Source organism: Heloderma suspectum, chromosome 12, assembly GCF_057233095.1.
Source record: "Heloderma suspectum isolate Gila_16-S chromosome 12, 16-S_ref, whole genome shotgun sequence".
Classification (NCBI taxonomy): domain Eukaryota; kingdom Metazoa; phylum Chordata; class Lepidosauria; order Squamata; family Helodermatidae; genus Heloderma; species Heloderma suspectum.
In genome coordinates this window covers 19,815,570-19,841,703 of record NC_139469.1, presented here as the reverse complement: position 1 = coordinate 19,841,703, position 26,134 = coordinate 19,815,570, and the positions used below count along the sequence as shown (strand labels likewise).

Here is a 26,134-nt window from a genome sequence, read left to right as displayed (position 1 = left end):
AAAGAGCTGCTGGGAGAATGGGAAATTGCCCCAAATTGCCCCATGGCCCATGGATCTTCAGATCACTTAAGAAAGTTCACAGAACAAAGGTTTCCTGGCCTACTTTTAACTGGAGACACCAGGGATTGAACCTGCAACCGTGTGCATACGAGCAGGTGCTCTACCACAGGCCCATGATCCCCTTCCTAAAGCTGTATCCCTCCAAGCAGTGCCAACTCCAGGTCCTTATGGGCCCCTTGGAAAGAGACCCTCCATGGGCCCCCTCCCTCTGTGAGTCAACCATCTCACCGCCATGGTCCCCAGCTGCTCTTGCTTCTCATCCTCTTCCTCATCATTGCTCCCACTTGCTGGCTTCACAGGCAGAGAGCCAGGGAGCGAGTTGTCCGTGGCATCTCCTGCTCCTCCTCCTCACCGCCACCGTCGTCTGGGCCAGAGCGAGAGGCAGGCGATCAAGCAGGACGCCATGGTGAAGAGGAGGAGCAACTCCAAGGGGCTCTTGTCAGTGGGCCTCTCGTGGGGCGCAGGCCCTTGGCCAGTGCCTGATGATGGCTACCCTTCACAGTGGCCCTGCACCCAGGCAGTGCTTCTCTAGAATTCTTGTATTTTCATGGTCATTTGGGCCCAATGTTTACATTCTGCCCCACCCCGCCCACCCTACTCTACCTTAGTGTGGTATACAAGTTTGTCAACTGAGGATAACACTTCTTGCATTTGATAAAGTGGGCTCTAATCCACACAAAACAGAAACAAAGAACCCCTGTCCCACAGTAAATCCATTCATCTTCACAAGACCCTTTGTTGTTTTTGCTCTATTCTCTGTCCCTCCTGTCTGCTGTGAGGTTAACATTCTCAATCTCTCTCTCATTTTGTTTTTGTATTGTCAAGTGCAATAGAATTTTTTTTTTTTAGAACAGACATCAAAAGATGGAAAGAGCTCTAGAGTAGAGAGGGTGCATTTTTCTAGTCTTAAAACCATACTGTGTTTTCCTCTTTCTTTCCAAGAAACATTTCAACGATTCTATATGGGTACATAGAAAGGAATCTGGGCAAAGGCAATAGGTGAATGGGAACTGAAAAGCATCCTTAAGGCTGCAGTTCTGTTCTATGCACTTACCCACTGAAAACAACAGGACTTACTTCTGATTAGTAACCACGTGGTTACTAATTATGGTTACCACATAAGCTTGCGTGGTTAACATGGACTCTGCATGAGCTTGGTTAAAAGCAAATTACTGACATGTTTCCTACACTAGATTTTAGGGGGGAAATGAGATACTGGTTATTTCAGTGACATCTTTTAGAAATGTCATTCACTCTCAAGTTTCAGAGCAGGTAGCAATAACACATAAATTAGAAGAGCAGTGAGAGCCAGTGTGGTATAGTGGTGAGAGTGTTGGTCTGGGAGCCAGGAGACCTGAGTTCTTGTCCCCACTCGGCCATGGAAGCTCACTGGGTGACTTTGGGCCAGTCACAGATTCCCAGTGTGGGCCAGTCACAGATTCCCAACAACCTACCTCACAGGGTTGTTGTTGTGAAGATAAAATGGAGAGGAGGAAGATTATGCATGCCGCCTTGGGTTCCTTAAGGAGGAAAAGAGGCGGGATATAAATATAAATAAATATTAGATGCTAAAACTAATCCAACAGTTAAAAACACTTAAGGCTGCAATCCTATACACACTTATGTGGGGAAGTCCCAGTGAACTCAGTAGGATTTACTGCTGAGTAGACACGTATAGGTTTGCACTCTAAAACACATACATATATCCTACGGCAGTTAATATCAACATCCACACATCTGAGCTGTTTTCACTCTAGTTTTAAAATATAAAACTCAAGGATATTTTTTTGTTTTAAAATATAAAACTCAAGGACAGATTTTGTTTTGTTTTTTGTTTTGCTTTTTGTAATGTAAACCACCTTGAAAATCTGTTTGGTGTGATGGGAGATAATGCATGCATGTATAATCAGAATTCCAAGACTGCAGGTTGCAAGCAACGCTGTGCACATTAATTTGAGAGCAAGCCCCACTAACACTGTGGGAACTACTTCAGAGTAAACATGTTATGCCTTATCTGGCCTCTTCCCCTTAAACTGGGATCCTATAATCCTGCAAGCTAATCACAGCATTGCCAGGATCCTTCCAAGTGCAATCCTATGCATGTTTACTCAGAAGCACGTCCTGTTGAGTTCAATGGAGTTTACTCCCAGGTAGCTGTGTATGGGATTGCAGCCTTATATTCTTTATGCAGAGAGAGAGAGAAAATTCTTTTCCCTGTGTCAAACGAGGGCGGAGAGAACTTGTTCTTCAATTCATGGCTTGGATCTGGGTTCAGCAACAACGCAGAAGGAAAACAGTGCCTCTGAGCTTGGGCAGAGTGCCTTTTTCACACTGGGGGACTGGAACTGGGCGTAGGAGCCTCCCAGTTGAGGCTGCAAACCTATGCACAGTGTCCTGGACAGAGTCAGGCTTACTTCTGAGTAAGATGCAGAAAATTAAGATTATCTCTTTCGCTGTTAGGATCTCTCCTCTCCCTCTATATGGGGAGGGAGGGGGACGGCCCAGTCAATCGTTTCGGACCACGCCCCCACCCTGCTGGGCCACGCCCCTTCCCCATAAACCACGCCCCTTCCCTCTCAGACTCTCTAGGTCGCGCCTTCCCGTCTCCAGCGGTCAGGGAAGAGTTGTTCGGTCCTGTGCTTTCTATTTTAACCCGGGGGTGTCCTGAACAGACTCGCCATGGCCAAGGGAGGGCAGGATGTGCTCCTCAAAGCCCGGGATAGGACTCTGAGCGTCTTCCGAGAAGGTAGGTGTGCACCGCGGTAGGCAGGGTATAGATCTGTAGCCTGGAAAGCGTAAAGGGGAGGTCGGAACTCTTGGCGGTGATGTCGGTTCCGCCCGGTCATTTTTTGGCGGCGTACCGCTGGGCTCTGGGGGACAGGAATAGGCGGCGCACCTTGGTGGAAACAAGGCTGGGTGCTAGTGAAGGATTCCTTACGATACGATTGTCGTTACTGTGGGGAGACAGTAGTCGCTTTATACTGAGAGTCCATCCGGCGGCGGCCGTTAAGGGAGCGGGGCGAGGCTCAAGCAGCGAGGCAGTGTGGTGTAGTGGTTAGAGGGTTGGTCTCCGGGGGGGCTTGAGTTCTAATCTTCTTAGCCCTTTAGGCTTGCTGGGGGAGCTTGGGCCGGTCTCTCTCTCCTTGTCTCATCCGTGAACGAACACACACACACACACACAGTAACTTACACCGCAGGGTGGTTGTGAGATAATATGTAAAACACCCCCCCCCCCCTACACAGCCACACACACACTTCCTGGCTTGTCATGTGTGAACCGGGCCATAGTGATACATGTTGCTATTACTGCTCTACCTTTTGTGATTTGAGCCACTTGAAGCACAATCTATGGTGGAAAAGCGGCACACAAACGCTGAGCAGGCATGCGTAGGATCGCACTGTAATTCTTTAAAGTTGCTACAGGACTTTTGTGTATGTGTCTTGAAAATCCAGAAGTGCTGCTCTTCTGCGAGCAAAATGTTCTTTAGCGGTTTTTCAAAAGGTCAATGTGGTGATGTCTAAAAAAAAAAAAATGTTTTCTGGATGGTAGGGTATTGTATATTCTGAAATATCGAATTCAGCAGGGGCGGTTTGGTCAGGATATGCCATTTATTACCAGGGTTAGCAGTTGAGTATCTGGCTTTCTTTGTCACTGACTGGCAAACACTCCAGTATTGGATAATGGATATGAACACAATGTTACATTATTGCATCTAGCTGGCCTCTTACAGTGCAGTCCTATGTATCTTTGCTCAAAAATAAGTCTCCTTGAGTTCAGTTGGGATTACTTCTAAATATGCCTAAGAATGCAGCCTTGGTAAGTTGCCATGCAAGATAGTATTTGTATTCTATTCTATTCAAGTCTAACTTCTCGTGAATGTCCATTTCCGTGGTTGGATGTGTCTATAATCCTCACTTTTATATGCTGCTTTTCCACAATACATTGTGCTCAAGGTCACTGAAATCAGAACAAGTAGGATAGTAACAAAGCATTTCATTGTGGCACAGTTCACACATGATGTAAAGGTAAAGGTGTCCCCAACCAGTCGTGTCCGACTCCAGGGTGTGGTGCTCATCCCCGTTTCTAAGCCGAAGAGCCAGCGCTATCCGAAGATGCTTCCATGGTCATGTGGCCGGCATGACTGAACACTGAGGTGCACGGAACGCTGTTACCTTTCCCGCCGAGGCGGTACCTATTTATCTACTTGCAATTTCTTGCTTTCGAACTGCTAGGTTGGCAGAAGCTGGGACTGAAGACGGGAGCTCACTCCGTCACGCAGCACTTGGGTCTCGAACTGCTGACCTGCCGACCTTCCAGTCTGCAGTTCAGCGTCTTAACCACTAAGCCACCACGGCCCACAACTATAACATTACATTACCCTTATCTACAAAGTTAGGTAATTGACAACTCAGTTTTGTTTTTTTTAATCTGGGTTGTTGTGAATTAGTGAACATACTGTTGTTGTTCAGTCATTCAGTCGTCTCCGACTCTTCGTGATCCCATGGACCATAGCACGCCAGGCCTTCCTGTCCTCCGCTCTCTCCCGGAGTGTGCTCAAGTTCATATTCATTGCATCAATGATGCTATCGAGCCATCTCATCCTCTGCCGTCCCCTTCTCCTTTTGCCTTCAGTCTTTCCCAGCATCAGGGTCTTTTCCAGAGAGTTTTCTCTTCGCATTAGGTGGCCAAAATATTTGAGCTTCAGCTTCAGTATCTGTCCTTCCAATGAGCACTCAGGGTTGATTTCCTTTAGGATGGACTGATTTGACCTCCTTGCAGTCCAGGGGACTCGTAAGAGTCTTCTCCAGCACCACAATTCGAAAGCATCAATTCTTCGGCGCTCAGCCTTCCTTATAGTCCAGCTCTCACAGCCATACATTACTACTGGGAAAACCATAGCTTTGATTAGACGGACCTTTGTCGGCAAGGTGATGTCTCTGCTTCTTACTATGCTGTCTAGGTTGGCCATAGCTTTCCTCCCAAGGAGCAAGCGTCTTTTAATTTCATGGCTACAGTCACCGTCTGCGGTGATCTTGGAGCCCAAGAAAGTAAAATCTGTCACTGCTTCCATTTCTTCCCCTTCTATGTGCCAGGAAGTGATGGGGCCAGATGCCATGATCTTAGTTTTTTTAATGTTGAGTTTCAAACCAGCTTTTGCACTCTCCTCTTTCACCCTCAACAAGAGGCTCTTTAGATCCTCTTCGCTTTCTGCCATTAGGGTGGCATCGTCTGCATATCAGAGGTTGTTGATAATTCTCCCAGCAATCTTAATTCCGACCTGTGATTCATCCAACACGGCGTTTCTCATGATGTACTCTGCATATAAGTTAAATAAGCAGGGTGACAATATGCAGCCTTGTCGTACTCCTTTCCCAGTTTTGAACCACTCGGTTGTTCCATGTCTGGTTCTTACTGTTGCTTCTTGACCCTGGTACAGGTTTCTCAGGAGACAGGTAAGGTGGTCTGGTACTCCCATCACTTTAAGAATTTGCCACAGTTTGTTGTGATCCACACAATCAAAGGCTTTAGCGTAGTCAATGAAGCAGAAATAGACGTTTTTCTGGAATTCTCTTGCTTTCTCCATGATCCAGCGAACGTTGGCGATTTGATCTCTAGTTCCTCTGCCTCTTCGAAACCCAGCTTGTACTTCCGGTAGTTCTCGGTTCGCATACTGCTGAAGCCTAGCTTGTATCATTTTGAGCATCACCTTGCTGGCATGTGAAATGAGCGCAATTGTGCGGTAGTTTGAACACTCTTTGGCGTTGCCCTTCTTTGGAATTGGAATGTAAACTGACCTTTTCCAGTCTTGTGGCCACTGTTGAGTGTTCCAGATTTGTTGGCATATTGAGTGCAGCACTTTAACAGCATCATCTTTTAGGATTTTAAATAGCTCAGCTGGAATGCTGTCATCTCCGCTAGCTTTGTTGTTACTAATGCTTCCTAAGGCCCACTTGACTTCACTCTCGAGGATGTCCGGCTCAAGTTCAGTGACCGCACTATCATGGCTATCAGGGACATTCAGATCTTTCCTGTATAGTTCTTCTGTGTTTTCTTTCCACCTCTTCTTAATCTCATCTGCATCTGTTAGGTCCCTGCCTTCTTTGTCCTTTATCATGCCCGTCTTTGCACAAAACGTTCCCTTGAGATCTCCAATTTTCTTGAAGAGATCTCTAGTCTTTCCCATTCTGTTGTTTTCCTCGATTTCTTTGCATTGTTCATTTAAGAAGGCCTTCTTGTCTCTCCTTGCTATTCTCTGGAGCTCTGCATTCAGTTGGATAGATCTTCCCCTTTCTCCCTTGCTTTTCGCTTCCCTTCTTTCGTGAGCTACTTGTAAAGCCTCATCAGACAGCCACTTTGCTTTCTTGCATTTCTTTTTCTTTGGGATGGATTTCGTTGCTGCCTCCTGAACAATGTTACGGACCTCCGTCCATAGTTCCTCAGGCACTCTATCAGGTCTAATCCCTGAAATCTATTCCTCACCTCCACTGTATATTCATCAGGGATATGATTTAGGTCATACCTGAATGGTTTAGTGGTTTTCCCTACGTTCTTCAATTTAAGCCGAAATTTTGCAACAAGAAGCTCATGATCTGAGCCACAGTCAGCTCCAGGTCTTGTTTTTACTGACTGTACAGAGTTTCTCCATCTTTGGCTGCAAAGGACATAATCCATCTGATTTCGATATTGACCATCTGGTGATGTCCATGTGTAGAGTCGCCTCTTGTGCTGTTGGAAAAGAGTGTTTGCTATGATCAGCATGTTCTCTTGGCAAAAGTCTATTAGCTTTTGTCCTGCTTCATTTTGTACACCCAGGCCATGCCTGCCTGTTATCCCGGTGATTTCTTGACTTCCTACTTTAACATTCCAATCCCCTATGATGAAGAGGACATCTTTTTTTGGTGTTAGTTCTAGAAGGTGTTGGAAGTCTTCATAGAACCGATCAGCCTCAGCTTCTTCGGCCTCAGTGGTTGGGGCATAGACTTGAATTCCTGTGATGTTGAATGGTTTGCCTTGGATTCGTACTGAGATCATTCTATCGTTTTTAAGATTGTACCCCAGTACTGCTTTTCCCACCCTTTTATTGACTATGAGTGCTACTCCATTTCTTCTAAGGGATTCTTGCCCACAGTAGTAGATATGATGGTCACCTGAATTAAATTTGCCCGTGCCTGTCCATTTTAGTTCTCCGATTCCCAAGATGTCGATGTTCAATCTTGCCATCTCATGTTTGACCACCTCCAGCTTACTTTGATTCATTGACCTTACATTCCAGGTTCCTAAACAATATTGTTCTTTACAGCATCGGATTTTCTGCCTAGGGATGCTGTTGTTTGCCATGAGTTGTAAACCAAGAATTCTGGTTTCTCTCCCCGCTCCCCCCCCCCAAGCTAGAGTTAGAGTCCAGGGAGCGTCCCTGGTTTGTTTAGTGGTTCCTGTTTCTGGTGGGAGTGGTTGGGCAGTGTATATCCTCATGCCCGCTCATTCAGGATAACCCAGGATTTTTTTAAAAAAAATCCTGCGTTATTGTGACACAAGAACCAGGACAGTGTGTTTCCAGTCCCAAAGCACGTTGTTGGCAAAATACAAAGATTCTCAGGTTAGGAAAATCGAGTTATCCTTTATTGAGGTAGAAATAGCTCTTACATATGCGCTTAATGGGGATGGGAATATTACAACTACCTATTCGGATTAGTTTGGTATATTAGCGTACTGCAGAATGTGTTTTTGTGTGTGTTTCTAATCTTTTGTTGCAGCAAGGGTTTGTGGTGATCGCAAGCGAAGCTAATAAAAACTACCCCAAAAGTAAAGCAGCTGCTTCAAAATCATGTGGTTTTAGAATACTTGGAAAGATTTCAGATGTATTTAGCTGGCCTAAAATCTGAAAAGTAACAACAAAGCAACTAGAGGCTTTGCTAGGCACGCGTCCACAGGAAATGGCTGCAGCCCACTCACTTCTAGAAACATTGATGTTAACCACAGCAAATCTGTGCTGACCCTTAGATCCGTTGGTTGGTTCCTTGGTAGCGGTATTTTGCCTTGGCTCTGGGAACAGTGTGTTGTGTGAATGTGCTTATCCAAGGGTGGATAATAACTAAGGAAACCAAACACTCCATCACCTTGATGTTAAAAGGTATTAAGTACGCCATTGTTGAGTAAGGGATAGGTTGTACGGCTGATTATTCAGCCTGATCCTATGCCTGGAAGTAAGTCCCACTTTGTTTGTGGGGTTTGTGTCTAAGGAAGTGCATACGATACTCATTTGCTGCATTTGCACAGCACCCTAAACCAACCTTTCCCCAACCTGGTGCCCTCCTGATGTTGTGGACTTCAACTCCCATCAGCCCCAGCCAGCATAGCCATTATTCAGGAATGCTGGGTGTTGTCGTCCAAAACATCTGGAGAGGCCGGGGCTGGGGAATGCTGCTCTTAAGTATTGTTTAGCATGATTTGAATGAGCCTGAGCTCTCCTCCCACGTGGCCAAGAGACAGATGACTTTGGTAGCATTTAGTTTCTTTTTCTCTGAATCACAGTTCCTGTTGCATGCAAACAAAGGATTGTTTATTCTTTAAAATTTACTTGTGGAATGTCTGGGTGCTTTATTTATTTTGCCTTTAAACCGCCCAGTGATCAAAGTTCTCCAATCAATACTAAAAATAAATCAGTACCGAACTCTGTTAAATGTCAAGTTGCCTTGTAAAAACTAACCAGGTTTTGTTATAAACCACAATTCCCTGGTTCACTTGCAGTGAAGGGCTGAGATTTAGCTAAACACTGCTGACATTCTCCTGGCTGCATGGGAGGAGAAGAGGAGGGCTCTGGTTTGTTTCAGTTATGCCGGTTTAGCATGATATGTGAATGAGCGGTGTTGCACTGGATTGTGGTATCCTAGTTTGAGAGCAACCCGTTCATACAATTGTTGTGTGTAGTAAGGTTGCTGGACTGAGTATGAGGCCAGGTTCCTTCAGTAGTTATACAGAGATGAGAATTGTGAAAGGTACAGCTTTTCCCATCTCTGCAGTACCATTTACGTAGGGCGCAATCCTATGCATGTTTAGACGGAAAAAAGTCCTAGCATAGCTGGCTGGGGAATGCAGGGAGTTGGAGGACTTTTTTCTGTCTAAACATGCATAGGATTGTGCTCTTACATTGTTAGCTTTTTAAATGACTATAATCCTGAAGGCTTAGGGAAGATAATTTCAAATGTTATTATCATAGTAAAAACACTTGCATATAAACTGGATCTCAAAAATTTGATCAGGAGCTGCTCATTCCCTCTTGCTCATTATTTTAAAATGGCTTATGTTGCTTCTAGCTCAGATAATTGGAGGAAAGGGGTCTTAAGACCAGGAAGGGTCTGAGCATGTCTCTCTTCAGTCTCTTCACTTTTAAACCCTAACTTCTATATACACTCCTGTAACATTCCCCTGCCAGTGTAGTCAGTAGCAACCCCAAGTACTTTCGGCAGCAGTTTTAGGACTGAACCAGTACATCTGGTTTTGCTTCCCACAGATTTCACATTAAAATGTGAAATGATCATAAAATGATCACATGCTTCATTGGAACATTTGCATCCAGTTTTGTTCAGTAACATATATCCTGTGTCTGGACATCCCCTGCGATCATAAAATATTGTGGACAAGGGTCCACAAATTTTGGCTGGCTTTGGTAACACCAAACCAAAATTTGTGGGCACCAGGACCCTTCCCCTCACCTTTAATGCAATCTTATGCATTCTTAATCAGAAGCAAGGGCATTGGTAGGCCTGGGCCCCAATCCTGAATCTATTTCTCAGTGCCCTGGATCTATTCCACAGAGCCTGGAGTATCCATTGGTGCCAGAGTTTTTCTTCTTCTTTCTCCTCAACTTAATTGCCATGTAGTGGGCAATTTTCAAGGAGGATTGCTGCTGGGTAGGGGAGGGTTAATTCTCCCCTTCCCACATGCTGCTTTAACAACAACACGCCTCCCCCCCAATAAAATCTCCCCTGCATGGCAATGACACTTAAAAAAAAACAAAAAACCTTTTCCGTCAGTTTGGGATGATCTGTGTCAGAGTGTAAATTACTTGAAGAATTCCTTTTATTTGTGTTATTTGGATGAGAAATTAATTGGCTGCTCTGCGAAATGTCAGTAAATCCTAGTAATTCTTTTAACATTTGCAAGTCTAAATATAAACGAGCACATGCAGATTCCTATAGACCTAGTCCCCAAATCTTTTCAGTAACTAGCAGTGCTCCTGCTCAGAGGTCTCCAGCCCTTCCCCAGCTCCAATTTAAAGATCAACTGAGGATCCTCTAGTCACCCTCACAAGAAGGTGATGAAACACGCCCCGTGGATCTCTGCTCATTTAGGCTTTCTGCATGAAACTCCAAAGCCAAAAGGTCACTCCATTATAGGGATTATAATGGGATGTAGGAAAGGAGGTGGTTTCTACATTATGCATGGCCCAAAGTCTCGGGCAGATTCAGCAGCAGCAGTTGCTAAAATGGTGCTTGCTTCTGTGGTTCTTGAATTAGAAATTCAAGGGGTTCAGAGACCAGGGCTTCGCTTGACCCCTCTTTATGTGTCTTCGTTCTGTTTGCGTGGGAAATCTTTTATCTCACATAACAACAGCAAAGTCTTCCAGATCCATAATATGTGTGAGATGCTGCCACGTTGATTCTGGCAACACGTTGGCTGCAGATGGTCTTGTCAGTTTGGAACAGAGCACCTTCCATTCTTCAGAAGAGCTGATGACAGATGGAGTCACCTAGTTACACAAAGTCTACAGTGAAATGTTATCGCAGGGGATGTCCAGACACAGGATATATGTTACTGAACAAAACTGGATGCCAATGTTCCAATGAAGCATGTGATCATTTTATGATCATTTCACATTTTAATGTGAAATCTGTGGGAAGCAAAACCAGATGTACTGGTTCAGTCCTAAAACTGCTGCCGAAAGTACTTGGGGTTGCTACTGACTACACTGGCAGGGGAATGTTACAGGAGTGTATATAGAAGTTAGGGTTTAAAAGCTCTTTATATAATTCAAAACGTCAAGAATGTATTAGGATTACAATAATACAATCTTGGTATAGGTTTAAGCTCAATATTTATTTAGTGAAAGTATTTATAGGCTCTCTTTCAGGTCCATGCCTTGTAAATTATTATTATTATTATTATTATTATTATTATTTAATTTATTAATCGCCCATCTGGCTGGTCACCCAGCCACTCTGGGCGATGTACAACATACAATAAAACCATAAAATTCTACAATAAAAACATTTTCTGTAATACCCTAACCCACCCCAAATGCCTGCCTGAACAGCCACGTTTTTAATGCACGACGGAAGCTCATTAAAGAGGGAGCATGATGGAGTTCCCTAGGGAGGGAGTTCCACAGAGTGGGGGCCACTACAGAAAAGGCCTTCTCCCTCGTCCCCACCAGTCTAGCTGTCCTGGCTGATGGGACAGAGAGAAGGCCATCCGAGGCTGATCTTGTTAAGCGGCCTGTCTGGTGCTGCTGGAGGCGCTCCTTAAGATAGTAAAGTGGTGTATACAGTATACATCCAGTTTGGAATTGTAGTCCTAAATCAAGCCATAGAATTTAAATACACAGGGGGCTGGAGGCTGGGAAATAACCCATACAAGCCGGGTTTGCACAAAACGGGAACCCAGGCTGCTCAGTCACTCCAGCTGCAAGCTCCATCCATGGGTTGTTTGGTATGAACCAGCATCTCTGGTTCGTTAGATTCTTCTTACATCCCACAATTTTTCTTCTTGCAAGGAATGCAAGGTGGCTTACGTGGTCCTCCTCCTCTCCATTTTGTCCTCACAACAGTCCTGTGAGGTATGTTAGGCTGAGAGCTGGTGCCTGGCCAAAGTCACCCAGAAAACTTCATGGCCCAGAGCAGAACTAGAACCCTAGACTACACTGGGCTTCAGCTCTGGCTTGTCGCTCTCCTGACAAAAATGGCAAGTCATACTAAACAATCCAGGGATGGCTCATCCCTGAGTTGTTTAGCCGCTCTCACCTGTAGCATGCGCCATCACGGTCCCTCGTTCGCGACAACCCAGGGTTTAAAAAAAACCTAGCTTGCCACGTGCGAACCAGGCCACAGCCAAAGAACGCATTAAGGAAAGGCAGCCTGGAAGCAATGTTTTGTAAGGCCCATTTGAAAGCCTGGACTGAAGTAGCCGAGCATAATTCATTTGGAATTACAGAAAATACACAGGCATGCTTGTAGACAAATCGCTTCTAAATAAAGATCCCGTCTGCATTGAAACAAAGAGGGGGGTGTTAAACATTAGAAAATCAAAATTTTGAACCTGCAAACACATTTTGCACCTAAACGTTCCTCGTGCATTTCTACGATGTAATTATGTTTTACCTTAACTTGGTGGGGGGGTAAGGACCATAGCTTAGTGGTAGAGCACGTGCTTTGCACACGCAAGGTCACAGGTTCAATGGGGACAAGAGGGTCCATGGAGACGTGAGGCCAGTGTGTGTGTGGTGCTTCAGCTTTACTCATCTGTGTGCCCTTTTTGATATTAAAATCTCTCTCTCTCTCACGCACGCACACAGAAGCACACACACAATCCTCTCTGTCCCTTTCCTGCTTTATATGTGTCTACCACGTAATTCAAACAGCAGGGCAATCCTATCAATGTCTACTCAGAAGTAAAACTCACTGAGTTCAATGGTGCTTACTCCTGGATAAATGAACGTAGGATTGCAGCCCAAATACCTCTTTTTGGTCTCCTGTAGTTGCTTCGTTTTTATATTGCCTTCCTGCTTGAGCACTCAAAAGTGGTTCATGTTTTAAATATATGGCTGCTGCTGTCATGTTTAGCTTGGCCCTTACCAAGGAATGAGAAAATGTGACTATTGATGCCATGAAGCTGATGTAGCTTAGCTGTGCAAGCCTTTCTCTGTTTCTACATTTCTCCGAACCACGTGACGTATTGGGAAAAGGTTACTTATATAGCACAATAATAAAAGTGAATGTTTGAGTGTTCGTCCACCAGTGTCTTAGCGTCAAAGACCTAGCCTGAAGCCTAGACACCTGAAACTTGGCATACATGCAAGGGACTTTGTCATGAAAAGGGCTTAAGGGAGGAACTCTGTGGTTCCCAGCACCATTGCACCCTGGTCAGGCTGCTGGTCAAAACAGCTACTTTTATAGCTCCGCTGTCTGCTTCCTGTAGTGCTGGCAGCCACGTCTCACCCCCCTTAAGCCCTTTTCATGGCAAAGTCACGAATATGCGTGCTGCGTTTCAGGTGTCGAGGTTTATAAGAACAGAAGAAGACTCATGCTGGATCAGACCAAGGGTCCATCTATCAAGCATTCTGTCACACAGTGGCCAACCAACTGTCAATGAGAGACCCACAAGCAGGGCATGACTGCCACAGCACCCTCCCGCCCATGTTCCCCAGGAACTGGTGTACATAGGCTTACTGCCTCTGATACTTGAGGTAGAATAGAGCCATCAGGACTAATAGCCATTGACAGCCTTCTCCAGGAATTTGTCTAACCCCCTTTTAAAGCCATCCAAATTGGTGGCCATCACTACATCCTGTGGTAGCGAATTCCATCGTGCTGTGTGCACAGCACAACTATGCGCTGTGTGAAGAAGTCCTTTTATTCATTCTGAATCTCCCACCAATCAGCTTCATGGGATGACTCCTGGGGTCTAGTATTATGAGAGAGGGGGAAAAGTCTCCCTATCCGCATTCTCCACACCATGCATAATTTTGTAGACCTCTATCATGAGTCTCCTTACTTGCCTTTTTCCCAAGCTAAACAATCCCAGCTGTTGTAACCTTCCCTCATAGGGGAGTTGATCCAGCGCCTTGCACTTTTTCCAGCTCTACAGTATCTTTTTTTCAAGTGTGGTGACCAGAACTATACACAGTATTCTAAGTGTGGTCACACCATAGATTTATATAAGGGCAGTATGATATTGGCAGTTTTATTCTCAATTCCTTCCCTAATTATGCCTAACATGGAGTTTGCCTTTTTTACAGTGACTGCGCACTGAATTGACATTTTCATTGAGATGTCCACTACAACCCCAGGATCCCTTCCTTGGTCACTCACTGCTAGCTCAGATCCCATCAGGCTATACTTGAAGTTGGGATTTTTTTTGCCCCAACACGCATCACTTGTTGATGGGTGTTGGTGTAGTGGCAAGAGTGTTGTGGTGAGAGCCAGTGTGGTGTAGTGGCAAGAGTGTTGGACTAGGAGCTGGGAGATCCGGGTTCTAGTCCCCACTCGGCTATGGAAGCTCACTGGGTGACTTTGGGCCAGTCACAGACTCTCAGCCCAACCCACTTCACAGGGTTGTTGTTGTGAGGATAAAATGGAGAGGAGGAGGATAGTGTAAGCCGCCTTGGGTTCCTTGCAAGGGAAAAAAGGCGGGGTATAAATGCAATAAATAATAATAATAAATAATAATCACTTTATACTTGCTTACGCTGAACCGCATTTGCCGTTTAGATGCCCGTTCTCCCAATTTGGAGAGATCTTTTTGGAGCTGTTCACAATCCCTTTTTATTTTAACCACCCTAAATAATTTGGTGTCATCAGCAAACTTGGACACTTCGCTGCTTACTTGTAATTCCAGATCATTTATAAACAAGTTGAAAAGCATTGGTCCTAATATAGATCCCTGTGGGATCCCACTATTTACTTCCCTCCATTGGAAAAACTTACCATTTATCCCTACTCTCTGCCTTCTGTTCTTTAACCAGTTACTGATCCATAAGAGGACCTCTCCTCTTATTCCATGACAGCTAAGTTTGCTCAGGAGTCTGGTGAGGGACTTTGTCAAAAGCATTTTGGAAGTCCAATTAAACAGTATCTACCGGATCACCGCATCTACATGTTTATTGACACTCTCAAAGTACTCTACAAGGTTAGTGAGACAGGACTTAACTTTGCAGAAGCTGTGTTGATTCTGCTTCAGCAGGGCTTGTCAGTGGGCATGGCTTCACTTAGACAACATAGGCACCGTCTGTCCAACTCTTAACAGCTGGGTACGTCTACTCGAAGGCTCTAAGCAAAGTGCTATTCCAACCCATGCAAAACTGGATCCATTCGCTTGTTGGAATATAAAGCAAATATGTGCGTGAGCTTTCCCCAACCTGGTGGTCCCCAGGTGTGTCGTACTACAACTCCCATTGTCCCAGGCAGTGTGGGAAATGTTCAGGGTTAATAGGAGTTGTAGTCCAATTCTTCTGGTGGGCAGCAGGTTGGTGTACAACACAGGAAACAAGATTCGAGAAACTGGTTGACACCGTTTTCAGGGATCGGTACAATAAATCACCTTGACAGTGGAGTTAATTTGAGTAGTCTCTTCTCAGTGTTTGGGCTGCCACGATAAATAAAGAGTAACCTGGTTTGTACAAATATTTGTCAGTGTTTTCCAAGAGGCCTTAACCCTTCTCTTGAAGTCAAACTGCGCATTATGTTAACTACCCTTTTTGTTAAGTGTATTTAAAACTGGCTACTGTCTGTCTTCAGAAATAGCAATGGGGTGGGTAGTGGGGAGACAATCTGGCTTGGAACTGCACTGTGTGTGTGTGGGGGGGGGGGGTGTTAAGCCTTCCCTTCTGAACTCTTTTCCTGCTAGAAATCACCCCACCCCCAAAAAAGCTACTTGTCTCTGAAGGTGTTATTTATTGTAAACACCACTGTCTTATAAAGAGCGGTCCCCCACCCCATCCATGAGTTTATTTTCATGGTGACCTTTAGAACCTCTTCATTTCTTGCCATCTTCCTCCCAGAGGTGGAAATCATCAGTGCGATCCTAAGCCCCATTCAGTTTAATATCCGTACGACTGCAGATTTTGACAGTTATTCTCCAGAGTCTTAACCTGTGTTAAACTATGGAATTCTCCTCCAGAAGACATAGTGATGGCCACCAGTTTGGATGGCTTTAAAAGGGGATGGGGCAAATTCATGGAGAAGGCTATCAGTGGCTTCTGATCCTGATGGCTATATGCTACCTCCAGTATCAGAGGTAGTAAGCCTATGTACACCAGTTGCTGGGGAACATGGGTGGGCGGGTGCTGTTGCACGCATGTCCTGCTTGTGGGCTTCCCATGGGCAGCTTCACACACGGCCAGTGTGTGAAGGGAATGCTGGATGAGATGGACCCTTGGTTTGATCCAGCATGGCTCTTCTTATGTTCTTATGTTATGTTCTTATCTAACATTTTCAGTGTACAGTATTGCTATCCTTCCTTCTATTTCCGATGTTTGGAAATTGCACCACCCTCACACAAGAGGGGAGGTATTAGCAGGCTTAGGGGAAACCTAAGGTTTACAGAAGTACAAAAATAATTGGGGTTGGGGACCTTGATGAGGGGACTCCAAAAATAGTTCAACAAGAACCAAGCGTGCTCGAGTCCTATTAGTTAAAAGATGTCATTCAAGTTAATAATAATAATGATAAACTGCTAGTGTTTCTTTTCCAGACCCTCCTTCCACTGTTTTTTTCATTCATGTATCTGCCACTGTACCTAGTTTGCGTGGTGTTTTTGTTTCTCTTGCGTTCATTTGCTTATTTGCTACATTTCGAAACCACTTTTCTGCCAAAGCACTTGAGAGAGTTTCCAGTTTAAAATATTGATGTGAGGGGCGGGGGGCGAGGAAGATAAGAATATCCAGGTACCAACTCTTTCCAACTGTTAATAGGGTGACCATTGAGAATTGCCCCCAAAGAGGAAGCACATCGCCAAAAAAGCAGACAAAAGAGGGCAACAATTTGTCAAAAACTGGCACATGATTTATAGAGAGAGGTGCACATTTAGAAATAATTATGATACTTTAAATAGAAATACAGTCGATCTCACCATAGTGTGGAAGATTGTGACCTGTGTGCCTTGCCTGTTCAGTCTGCTGCCCAGGCGCTTACTGTGGATGGGCATTAGTTCCGATGGTTCTGTATCTGTAAACTGGACTTGGACAGGACAGCCCTTCAAATACAGGACTGCCTTCTGTAAAAGAGAACACATGGTCTCTAGGGATGCTGGTGAAATCCGCTGCAGACTCAAATAAGACTGGATTCCAAAGAATCCGGAGTCCGCAGCAGACCAGCCACGCTCACCTCCAGGTCTGGAGGAGTTCCCGTGAGGTGGCTCTCTGGGTTTCCTATAAAGCGTGATACGCTAATGGCGGCTGCCGCTGGCTTATACCAGGAAAGCTACAGCTGTAAATGGCATATTGTACACCATCTGTGGTCGTAAAGCATTTCCTTTTACTTCAAAAAAGTAAAAAGCTGAAACTTGGGTAAAAGTAAGTGCTTTACAGCCACAAATGGCGTAAAATATGCCATTTATGGCTGTAATTTTCCCACGATACGCTAATGGCAGCTGTGTTTTATTGCGTTTTATAGGAAGCCGGAGAGCCGTTCCACCAACTCCGGTGGATGTGGCAGGCCTCCGGCGGACTCCGCAGGGCCCCAAATGGCCCTGCAATGGACCCCCCCCCCCCCGTATCAGATAGTGGGGGTCCATACATCCCTAATGGCCACTAATAATAGTCTTCATTGGTCCCTGCCGGCTAATGACAGAGGTAGTTCTGGGAAGAGTGTTTGCCTCCTCCAGGCTGAGGGAAGATGTCTTCCTGTCTCATCTCTCTCAGTGAAATGGCTGTGTTGCGGAGTGAATTTGTCTGTAGAGGATAGATGTTGCTTTGGCCTACTTTCCAAGTCCACTTTCTCTGAAGGGGTGAAGACCCAGCGGCCAAATTCCATTTTGGGGGAGCTCTCGGGGGCCGCATTCCAGCAGCGGGTGGGCCCAAAGGCAAAGAGGCGAGACCAAAACCCCAGCATGTTTTCACTTAAAGCTCTTACTGGCAGTGACTAAGCCTTAGGCATTTCAACCTTTTAGAATAAGGAAAACACTGCAGAAAGGCTGGGAAACCACTAAACGAATGGTGGTTAGGAGAAAGGGGGTAGGGCTAGGAGAAAGGGCGTGGCCATCTAGGAAATCTGGCGGTTGTGCACCCCTGGCTTATATAACATATGAAGAGTTCTCTAGCTGGGTTTGTTTGGTTTTGGGGGTCTTGATTACACATGAAGCATCTCAGTACAACGTACCGGCGGCAGCGTGGGAGAACGGCGCATCTCTTCATGCTTGATTGGGGAAATGTTTTTCCTGGCATGGTGATTAATTTCAATATCAGAAAATTTGCATGTAAAGTGGCTCTTAATTGCAGTTCAATCCAAGTTGCTTCTTGACCTGGGGGGCTCACTGTGGCAAAGGCTTAGAACTCCTGTTGATGGAGTGCTGACCCAAACAGTCCTATTGCTATGTGCTTTAGGGGGGTCTCTTGTTTTCTCAGAAAGAAGAGCAAATGTGGTGTGTGTGTCCCCCCATCCAGACTTCCCGATTTTGCCAAGTACTATTGTGGCGTTTTTGTTCTGTTTTTTAATTGAACGTTATTACTTCTTTAGAAAACTGATTTGAATGACTGACTAAACTTACTAAATTAGCGGCACAGGAACAGAATGATACAGTGTTGGGCAGCGGCCTGTTTCAGCATTCATTTTGGAGTCATATTTTCATTAAAGGTTGCCTTCAGAGCACATTAATAAACCTTCTCTGCGTGCTGGTGTGTGTGCATGTGTCAGTGAAATGATGCTCAACGCTGCTGCCACAATATAGCCCTGGTAGCAAGTCTACCAGACAGATTGTTGTAGATCACAAGCTGAATATGAGCCAACAATGTGAGGTGGCTGCAAAAAAGGCAAATGCTATTCTGGGCTGCATTAATAGACGCATGGCTTCCAAATCCCTGGAAATACTAGCTCCCCTCTACTCAGCACTGTTTAGGCCTCATCTGGAGTACTGTGTCCAGTTCTGGGCACCACATTTTAAGAAGGATGCAGACAAACTGGAGAGGGTTCAGAGGAGGGCAACCAAGGTGGTCAGGGGACTGGAAACAAAGCCCTATGAAGAGAGACTGAAAGAACTGGGCATGTTTAACCTTGAGAAGTGGCTGGGGAAGCGCTCTTCGAGTACTTTAAAGGTTGTCACAGAGGGGAAGGCCAGGATTTCTTCTTGATCATCCCAGGGTGCAGGACACAGAATAATGGGCTCAAGTTACGGGAAGCCAGATTCCGGCTGAATAGCAGGAGAAACGTCCTGACTGTTAGAGCAATACGACAATGGAACCAATTACCTAGGGAGGTGGTGGGCTCTCCCACACTGGAGGCAGACAAGATGAGGCTGGACAGCCATCTGTCAGGGATGCTCTGACTTGGATTCCTGCACTGAGCAGGGGGTTGGACTTGATGGTCTTATAGGCCCCTTCCAACCCTACTATTCCATGATTCTATGACTCTACACAGCCCCCTTCTCTAAAGCCTCAAGGCCAACATTTGTGCTCACTACTGACGGTTCCCTCTCCCCGTGTCCTGGTTGTGGCGTCCTGTTGTGCTTTGCAGGTGATCCAAGAGTCTCTGGGACCTAGTTCTGAGACCTTCCCAGCCAGGTGCTCTCCAGATGAGCTGGACTGCAACTCCTCTAAATCCCAGCCACTGGCCATGCTGGCTGGGAATTATGGGAGCTGCAGTCCAACATAGCTGGAATGCTGGCCTAGTGCAAGAGCAAGAACAAACCCCTGCCCTCCTCCCCAGCACTAACCGGGGGCGCGGGGGGTTAAGCAAGGGCTCTCTGAGCCTTGGAAATACAGTGGGCAGTATCCAACTGCATCACTGTTGTTCAGTCGTTATGTTGTGCCCGACTCTTCATGACCCTATGGACCATAGCGCACCAGGCCTTCCTGTCCTCCACTCTCTCCCGGAGTGTGCTCAAATTCATATTCATTGCATCAGTGATGCTGTCTAGCCATCTCATCCTCTGCCATCCCCTTCTCCTTTTGCATTCAGTCTTTCCCAGCATCAGGGTCTTTTCCAGTGACTTTTCTCTTTGAGTTAGGTGGTCGAAATATTTGAGCTTCAGCTTCAGTATCTGTCCTTCCAATGAGCAGTGAGGGTTGATGTCCTTTAGGATGGACTGATGTGACCTCCTTGCAGTCCAGGGGACTCGTAAGAGTCTTCTCCAGCACCACAGTTCGAAGGCATCAATTATTCAGCTCTCAGCCTTCCTTATAGTCCAGCTCTCACAGCCATACATTACTACTGGGAAAACCATAGCTCTGATTATACGGACCTTTGTTGGCAAGGTGATGTCTCTGCTTCTTACTATGCTGTCTAGGTTTGCCATAGCTTTCCTCCCAAGGAGCAAGCGTCTTTTAATTTCATGGCTACAGTCACCGTCTGCGGTGATCTTGGAGCCCAAGAAAATAAAATATGTCACTGCTAACTGTATCATTCTGTTAGTGCAAATGATGTTGCACTAGTGGAAACTAGATTCTAAACTGCGCTCAAGAGGAGAATCCAACTAAAGTTACGTTTGCACAAGCTGTTGTGTATTATGCTTGTGCAACCATTCACACAAGCGTAATGGGCAACTGCTTGCACAACGAAAAAATTAGTCGGAGCTCCACTAAGCGCTGTTTGAGTTTGCAGAATGACACGGTTGGATACTGCTCTCTGAAACCAGCAAGATGCTTCTTTGCTTTCTGAAGCTCAGTGCAATGCCAAGAAGACACACACACACACACACACACCCCGTTCCCTTTCCAGGTTCTGGCAGGGTGGATTTAAAAACGTGCTTGCCATCGGCAAGCTGGCAAGTTCATCTGTGGACCTGTGTCCATCTTTTTCTGGACCCTCCAAGGGTCCAGAAATCTGTTATTGCAGGGGTGTTGAACCTCTTTTGGTCCTTGGGCTGAATTCAGCTTTGGAGAAGCTGATAGGACCAAAGGCAAAGGGGTATGGCCAAAGGCAAAGGGGGTGGAACCAAAAATGCCAGCCTACTGGAGCTTAAAACCTCTTCCTGCTGGGAACTGAGCTGCAGGAGAAGCATTTCAGCCTTTCAGAGTGAGGAAAGGAATGTGCAAAAGCCAGGAACCATCAAAGGATTGGTAGTCTGGGTAGGCATGGAGGAAGTCAGGAACCTTCTGGTGATGTGGACAAGGGGGGAATGGCTATCTGGAGAACTCTGGAGGGCCGGAGTCTGCCCCCAAGCGGGCCGGAGTCTGCCCCCACGCGGGCTGGATTCCAGGCCTGAGATTCAACACCCTTGTTTTACTGCATGCCTGTGCTGCCTAAGGATGATGGGAGTTGTAGTCAAAACACAACTGGAGAGCATCTGTTTGCGACAGTCAGTGCTATATTCTAAGATGTGACAAGGGGGGTGCTGGCCTCTTTTTAAAACTGTGGTTATGGCAGGTGTGTTTGCTTTTATGGAGATCTCTTCATTTCATGAGTCCTTTCTCTCTCTCTCTGTCCCTGCCCTCCCCCCTAATTATTATTTTTTAGATGCAGAACGGGAATGGAAAGCTCCTTTCTACTTCATTCAAGGAGCGGATCCTCAGTTTGGATTGATGAAAGCTTATTCAATTGGTGACTGTAGCAGCGGAGGTGACGAATGGGAAGAGGAGCTCCGATTAACCCAGCAAGCAGTGCAAGCAATTAACCGCCTGAACCCCAAACCGAAATTCTTTGTATTGTGTGGGGATCTCATACATGGCATGCCAGGTACGATGGCTCAAACTCTAGAATGAGTAACCCATTCCTTCGAAGTGTGTTCCAGTACAGCAGTGGGCAGTGGACGGTGTGCTGTCTATATGTAGCTTCCCAAACACATCTGTGCGGAGTACTCTTGTTAGTATAATAAAAATCCCAGCATCCATTTAAAACTAGAGGTTAAGCTTCTCTCCCTTATGGCTGTAGCAATACATTTGAAAATATAATAATCAAAGACTGACAACAGGGCTTAAAAGAAGCTTCGACTTGCAAATGCGCGGCTTTCTAATCTACAAGGACATTTGTTTTTCTATAACATATGGGTTTTTTTCTTAAAGAAAAAGTAAAGTACCACCAGTTCTGGGTTGGTGTCTGTCAGACCTGTTAAAAACAAAAAAGCAACAATGGGGAAATGAGATCTGTATGAGTACCAGTCTGAGAAATTCAGGCTGCACGCCCCACTCAAGGAGAACATAGGAAGTTGCCTTCTACAAAATCAGACCCCCAGCAGGGGTCTTTCCTGGGTTTACCTGGATTTGCCAAGGACGGAAGTTGGGAGTGTAGACGTATGGATTTTGTTAAATCCATTCCGTCTGCGTTTCACAGATTGTCAATCATCTTTTGTTCTGTTAAGCGCTCATTGACAGAATTGATTTTTTAAAACCAGGATTTTGTTCTACTTGCACTAATGCGCGCTTGCGCAAATGCACCGATCTGCCTTGGCACCAATGCAAATTAGCGTAAATTCCCCCCAGAAGTGAAAAACCAGTCCACAGAATCTGAGTTAAAAAGTCTGTCCGCTGTGGAACCCGCAGTTCGTATTCCTAGAAATCCGAATTCATTTGATCGATGAGGGGTTAGACTCGATGCATTGAGCAGGGGGTTGTACTTGATGGCCTTGTAGGCCTCTTCCAACCCTACTATTCTATGAATCCGTTGTGGATTTCTCTTGACATCCCTAGTTGGGACCTTCTCTGTGCAAAGTATGTGCTCTGTACCACTGACCCACAGCCTTCCCTAAACTTCCTCTTTGCTCTCCTTTACCACACTGTCCCCTCTCCCCTCGCCTCGAGCTTTCACTGTTCCACTGGCAACAAGGGAGTAGGTAAGTAGCAACATTCAGCTCCCTCTCCTAGACTCCTTAGGACCGTGGTTTTCCTCGCTCGCTCTTTCTTTCTGTCGCACAACTGCATTCTCCACCTGCTCCCTTCTGGTTCCTTTTCCCCATCTCATTCCCTGCTCTGCACTACTGCGACCCAGTGTGGTGCAGTAGCTAAAGTGTTGGGACATCAACCAGACAGACCTGGGTTCAAACCCCCACTCAGCCACAAAGCATAGGGCCTGGTTCATGTGTCTGATGATTTCAGCCATGCTTTATCGGACCGGGAGGGAGCCATACGCCTACATGCTCCCTCCTCACCCCTCCCCTTCCCGCCCCCCATGTTCCTGACTTCGAAGACATCCTGGTTTTTTTAACCACAGTGTCCCGTAACATCTAAACAGAGAGTCCAGGATTTGGAGGGAGCCTTTAAAGCAGGGGTGTTTTACCTCAGGCCTATGGGCCAAATCTGGCTCACTTGACATCCCAAACTGGCCCTCTGGGTTTCCCCAAAAGGCCACACCCCTTCCTCTTTTTCCTCAGAGCCAGTAGTTTGGTGGTTTCCAGGCTTTTGTGCAGTTTTTGTCCCCATTCTAAAAGGTTGAAATGCTTCTCCTAGGCTTGGCTACTGGCAGTAGGACCTTTAATATGCAGGCGTTTTTAGCGTTTTGGCCCCGCCCGCCACTGGAATGCAGCCCCTGAGAGCTTCTCCAGAATGGAATTCAGCCCTTGGGCTGAAAGAGGTTCAACACCCCTGCTTTAAGCCATAGTTCCCCAGTTCTGATGTTGTGCAGCGCTCTGTTTCAAGCAACTAGATGTCTTCGCTGAAGTTGAGTGCGTAAGTGGAAGAAGGAAAGGGAGGGCAAGGAAAGGGTACGCAGGCATATGACGCGATGAACCAGGATTTACCAGGCCAACATTGTGATCTCTGAACTGGCCCAAAGTGTCAATGCTGGTGAACCTTGGACCCTAACTTAACTCACAGGGTTGTTTAGGATAAAACAGGGGGCAGGGGAAGGGAAAGCAAGCCATGTGTACTGCCCTAAGCTCCTTATTTATTTATTACATTTATATCCCGCCCTTTTTCCTCAAGAAACCCAAGCTGGCGTACTTAATCCTCCTCCTCTCCATTTTATTCCCACAACAACAACCCTGTGAGGTAGGTTGGGCTGAGAGTCTGCAACTGGCCCAAAGTCACCCAGTCAGCTTCCATGGCCAAGTGGGGACTAGAACCCGGATCTCCCGGCTCCCTGTCCAACACTCGAACGACTACACCACACTGGCTCCTCAGGCCGTTAGTAGCTCATGTAATTAGCGTTGTGTCAGGGCAGTCGTGTGGGTTGGAAAGTTTTCCTGAAAAGTGTCCAACTGCTTTATTTTTCCACTGGACTTTTTCCAGTTCAGACGTTCATTAGTGACAATGAATCGGTGCCAATTGCAAATGCCATGTTAGGCCAGCTTGGCAGTTTCAGAGTTGTAATGAAAACAGAAAGCTTGATTTCAATCCACCTCTCTCTCCTTCCTTCCCCCCCCCCCCGCCCCCAACCTTGGTGATTTTTACATTGCCTTGATTTAAATTAATCCACCCTGCTTCTCTCATTGCAGCTGACAGAGTCCTTTCCTTTGCATAATGGTTTGATGTTTTTCTCCAGGCTGGCCTTCTCCAAAATGGTCCCCTCCAGATAGCACCCCAAATGGCATTCCAGAATGGCACTACAACTCCCACCACTCCCCAACAGCACTAGGGGTATTGTAGTCCAACACATCTGGAAGAAGCCAGATTGGGGAAGGTTTTCACTAGATTTCTGCTCTAATAAAAGCAGAAATTCCTTTTCAGTCTTTTAAGGGGGGGGGGTAGGTTGCAAAGCTGAGGGAGAAGCTTTCCAACTAATATACGTAGCACAAAACTAGAGCTCCGATATGTCTTAACATTGAAAAGGGCTTCTCATTCTCTCTCTCTCTCTCTCCCCCGCCCCCCCAAAGTTTGCAAAACGTTACCAAATATACATTTTAGTCGCACAACTTATAAAACCTTTAAATGGAACATATTGAACAGCCCTAGTTGTTGGGCGTTGTGTTTTGCTCTGCACTGTATAAACATTGACAGCAGCCTAGCGCTGCTTCCAAGGAACAGCAAGGAACTGAGAGCAAGCGTGTGCTTTCCAGAGGTCTTTCACACCCACCTCTTAACTGTCTCTCTACCGCTGAGATAGCTTGGGGTAAGCGCTTTTCCTTTGGCACGCAATACCGCATGATGAAGGCACGATTGTCGTCTTAAAAAAATTCCAGCGAAGGTGTGCAGTAGAGACAACATCAGGAAGGAGTGGTTAAATAGAGAAGATCTAAGTAAGGATGGGCAAATCCTAAACCGAATTGAATTAGGATTCTCTGAATGCTATCTTGCCGCTCGTCTCGCACCCAAACCCTGTTCGGGTTTGCAGTCGCTGCTCGCTCTACGCAAAACTTGTGCAAATCGAGCAGCGAGCGAGCATGGACTTTGCGCAACTTTCCCCAAACACGCGCAACTTTCCTCCGTAGACTAAAACGGGGCTTTCAGTCCGCAGGGGGGGACATTTGTGCAAAGTAGGAAAGTTACGCAAAATCGAACTGGGAAAGTTGCGCAAGTCAAACGTGAGCACGTGTACAGTGATTTGCTGACCTTTTCAGCAAACTCGTGCTCACGCTTGCGATCATGTCCAGGGCTTCGAACGGGGCACGCTCGCATGTTTTTCGAGCAAAAGCGAAGTTCTCATACATGCCTACATCTGAGGCAGTTGAAATGTCAGCAGTGGGGTGAGGCAAACGGTGAATCCGACTGGTATGAATCCCCCTGACCTCGGTGAGTGCTTCTTGGGACTTCTCTTGCCGTACAGCCCTGATGTGGAACTCCCTGTAGCACTTCCCTGTGTTGGTACATGAGAACGTAGGAAGCTGTCTTGTACTAGGGATGAGTCTTCCCTCCAATACTACTTCCCAGCACCGTCTGAGTCCCTGGATTTGTGTGGTGTGTGTCACCCCTGTGAGGGCGCTGCGCAAAACCCCCCAGGCAGCACTTAGAACCTGTGATTGAAGATAACAGCTGGAATTCTTCCAGAGGCAGGGGGATTCCTCCAGATGTGGGGCTTGCGGGCTAAGCTGCACCCTCCACAGGGACCCAGGGAGACTCATGCCCCCTTCCCCTGGCTCCGTCCCTTTCCAGCAACCACTGATGATTTGGTGGTTTTCCAGCTTTTGTGCAGTGTGTTCCCCATTCTAAAAGGCCACAAGGGAGAGGGCCTTCTTGGGGGCGGCCCCCCAATTATGGAATGATCTCCCTGGCGAGGCCCGCCTGGTGCCAACATTGTTATCTTTTTGGCACCAAGTTAAAACTGCCCTCTTCTCTCA

General features: G+C 46.2%; 1 protein-coding gene across 4 annotated transcripts in view; it reads left to right on the top strand.

Moving 5' to 3' along the window:
* The first annotated feature begins 2,626 nt into the window (after positions 1–2,626).
* CPPED1 (calcineurin like phosphoesterase domain containing 1) overlaps positions 2,627–26,134 on the top strand; it is a 93,770-nt gene continuing 70,262 nt past the window's right edge. For 3 of the 4 annotated variants that reach the window (XR_014785564.1, XM_084818642.1, XM_084818643.1), the window contains exons 1-2: positions 2,630–2,806; positions 21,445–21,663. Coding sequence is in view for 3 of the 4 variants with exons in the window: in XM_084818642.1 (XP_084674768.1) it covers positions 2,740–2,806; positions 21,445–21,663 (286 nt within the window). In the remaining variant the exon portion in view is untranslated. Of the gene's footprint in view, positions 2,807–21,444; positions 21,664–26,134 lie in introns of all 4 variants that reach the window. The other variant, XM_084818641.1, reaches the window with a different exon arrangement.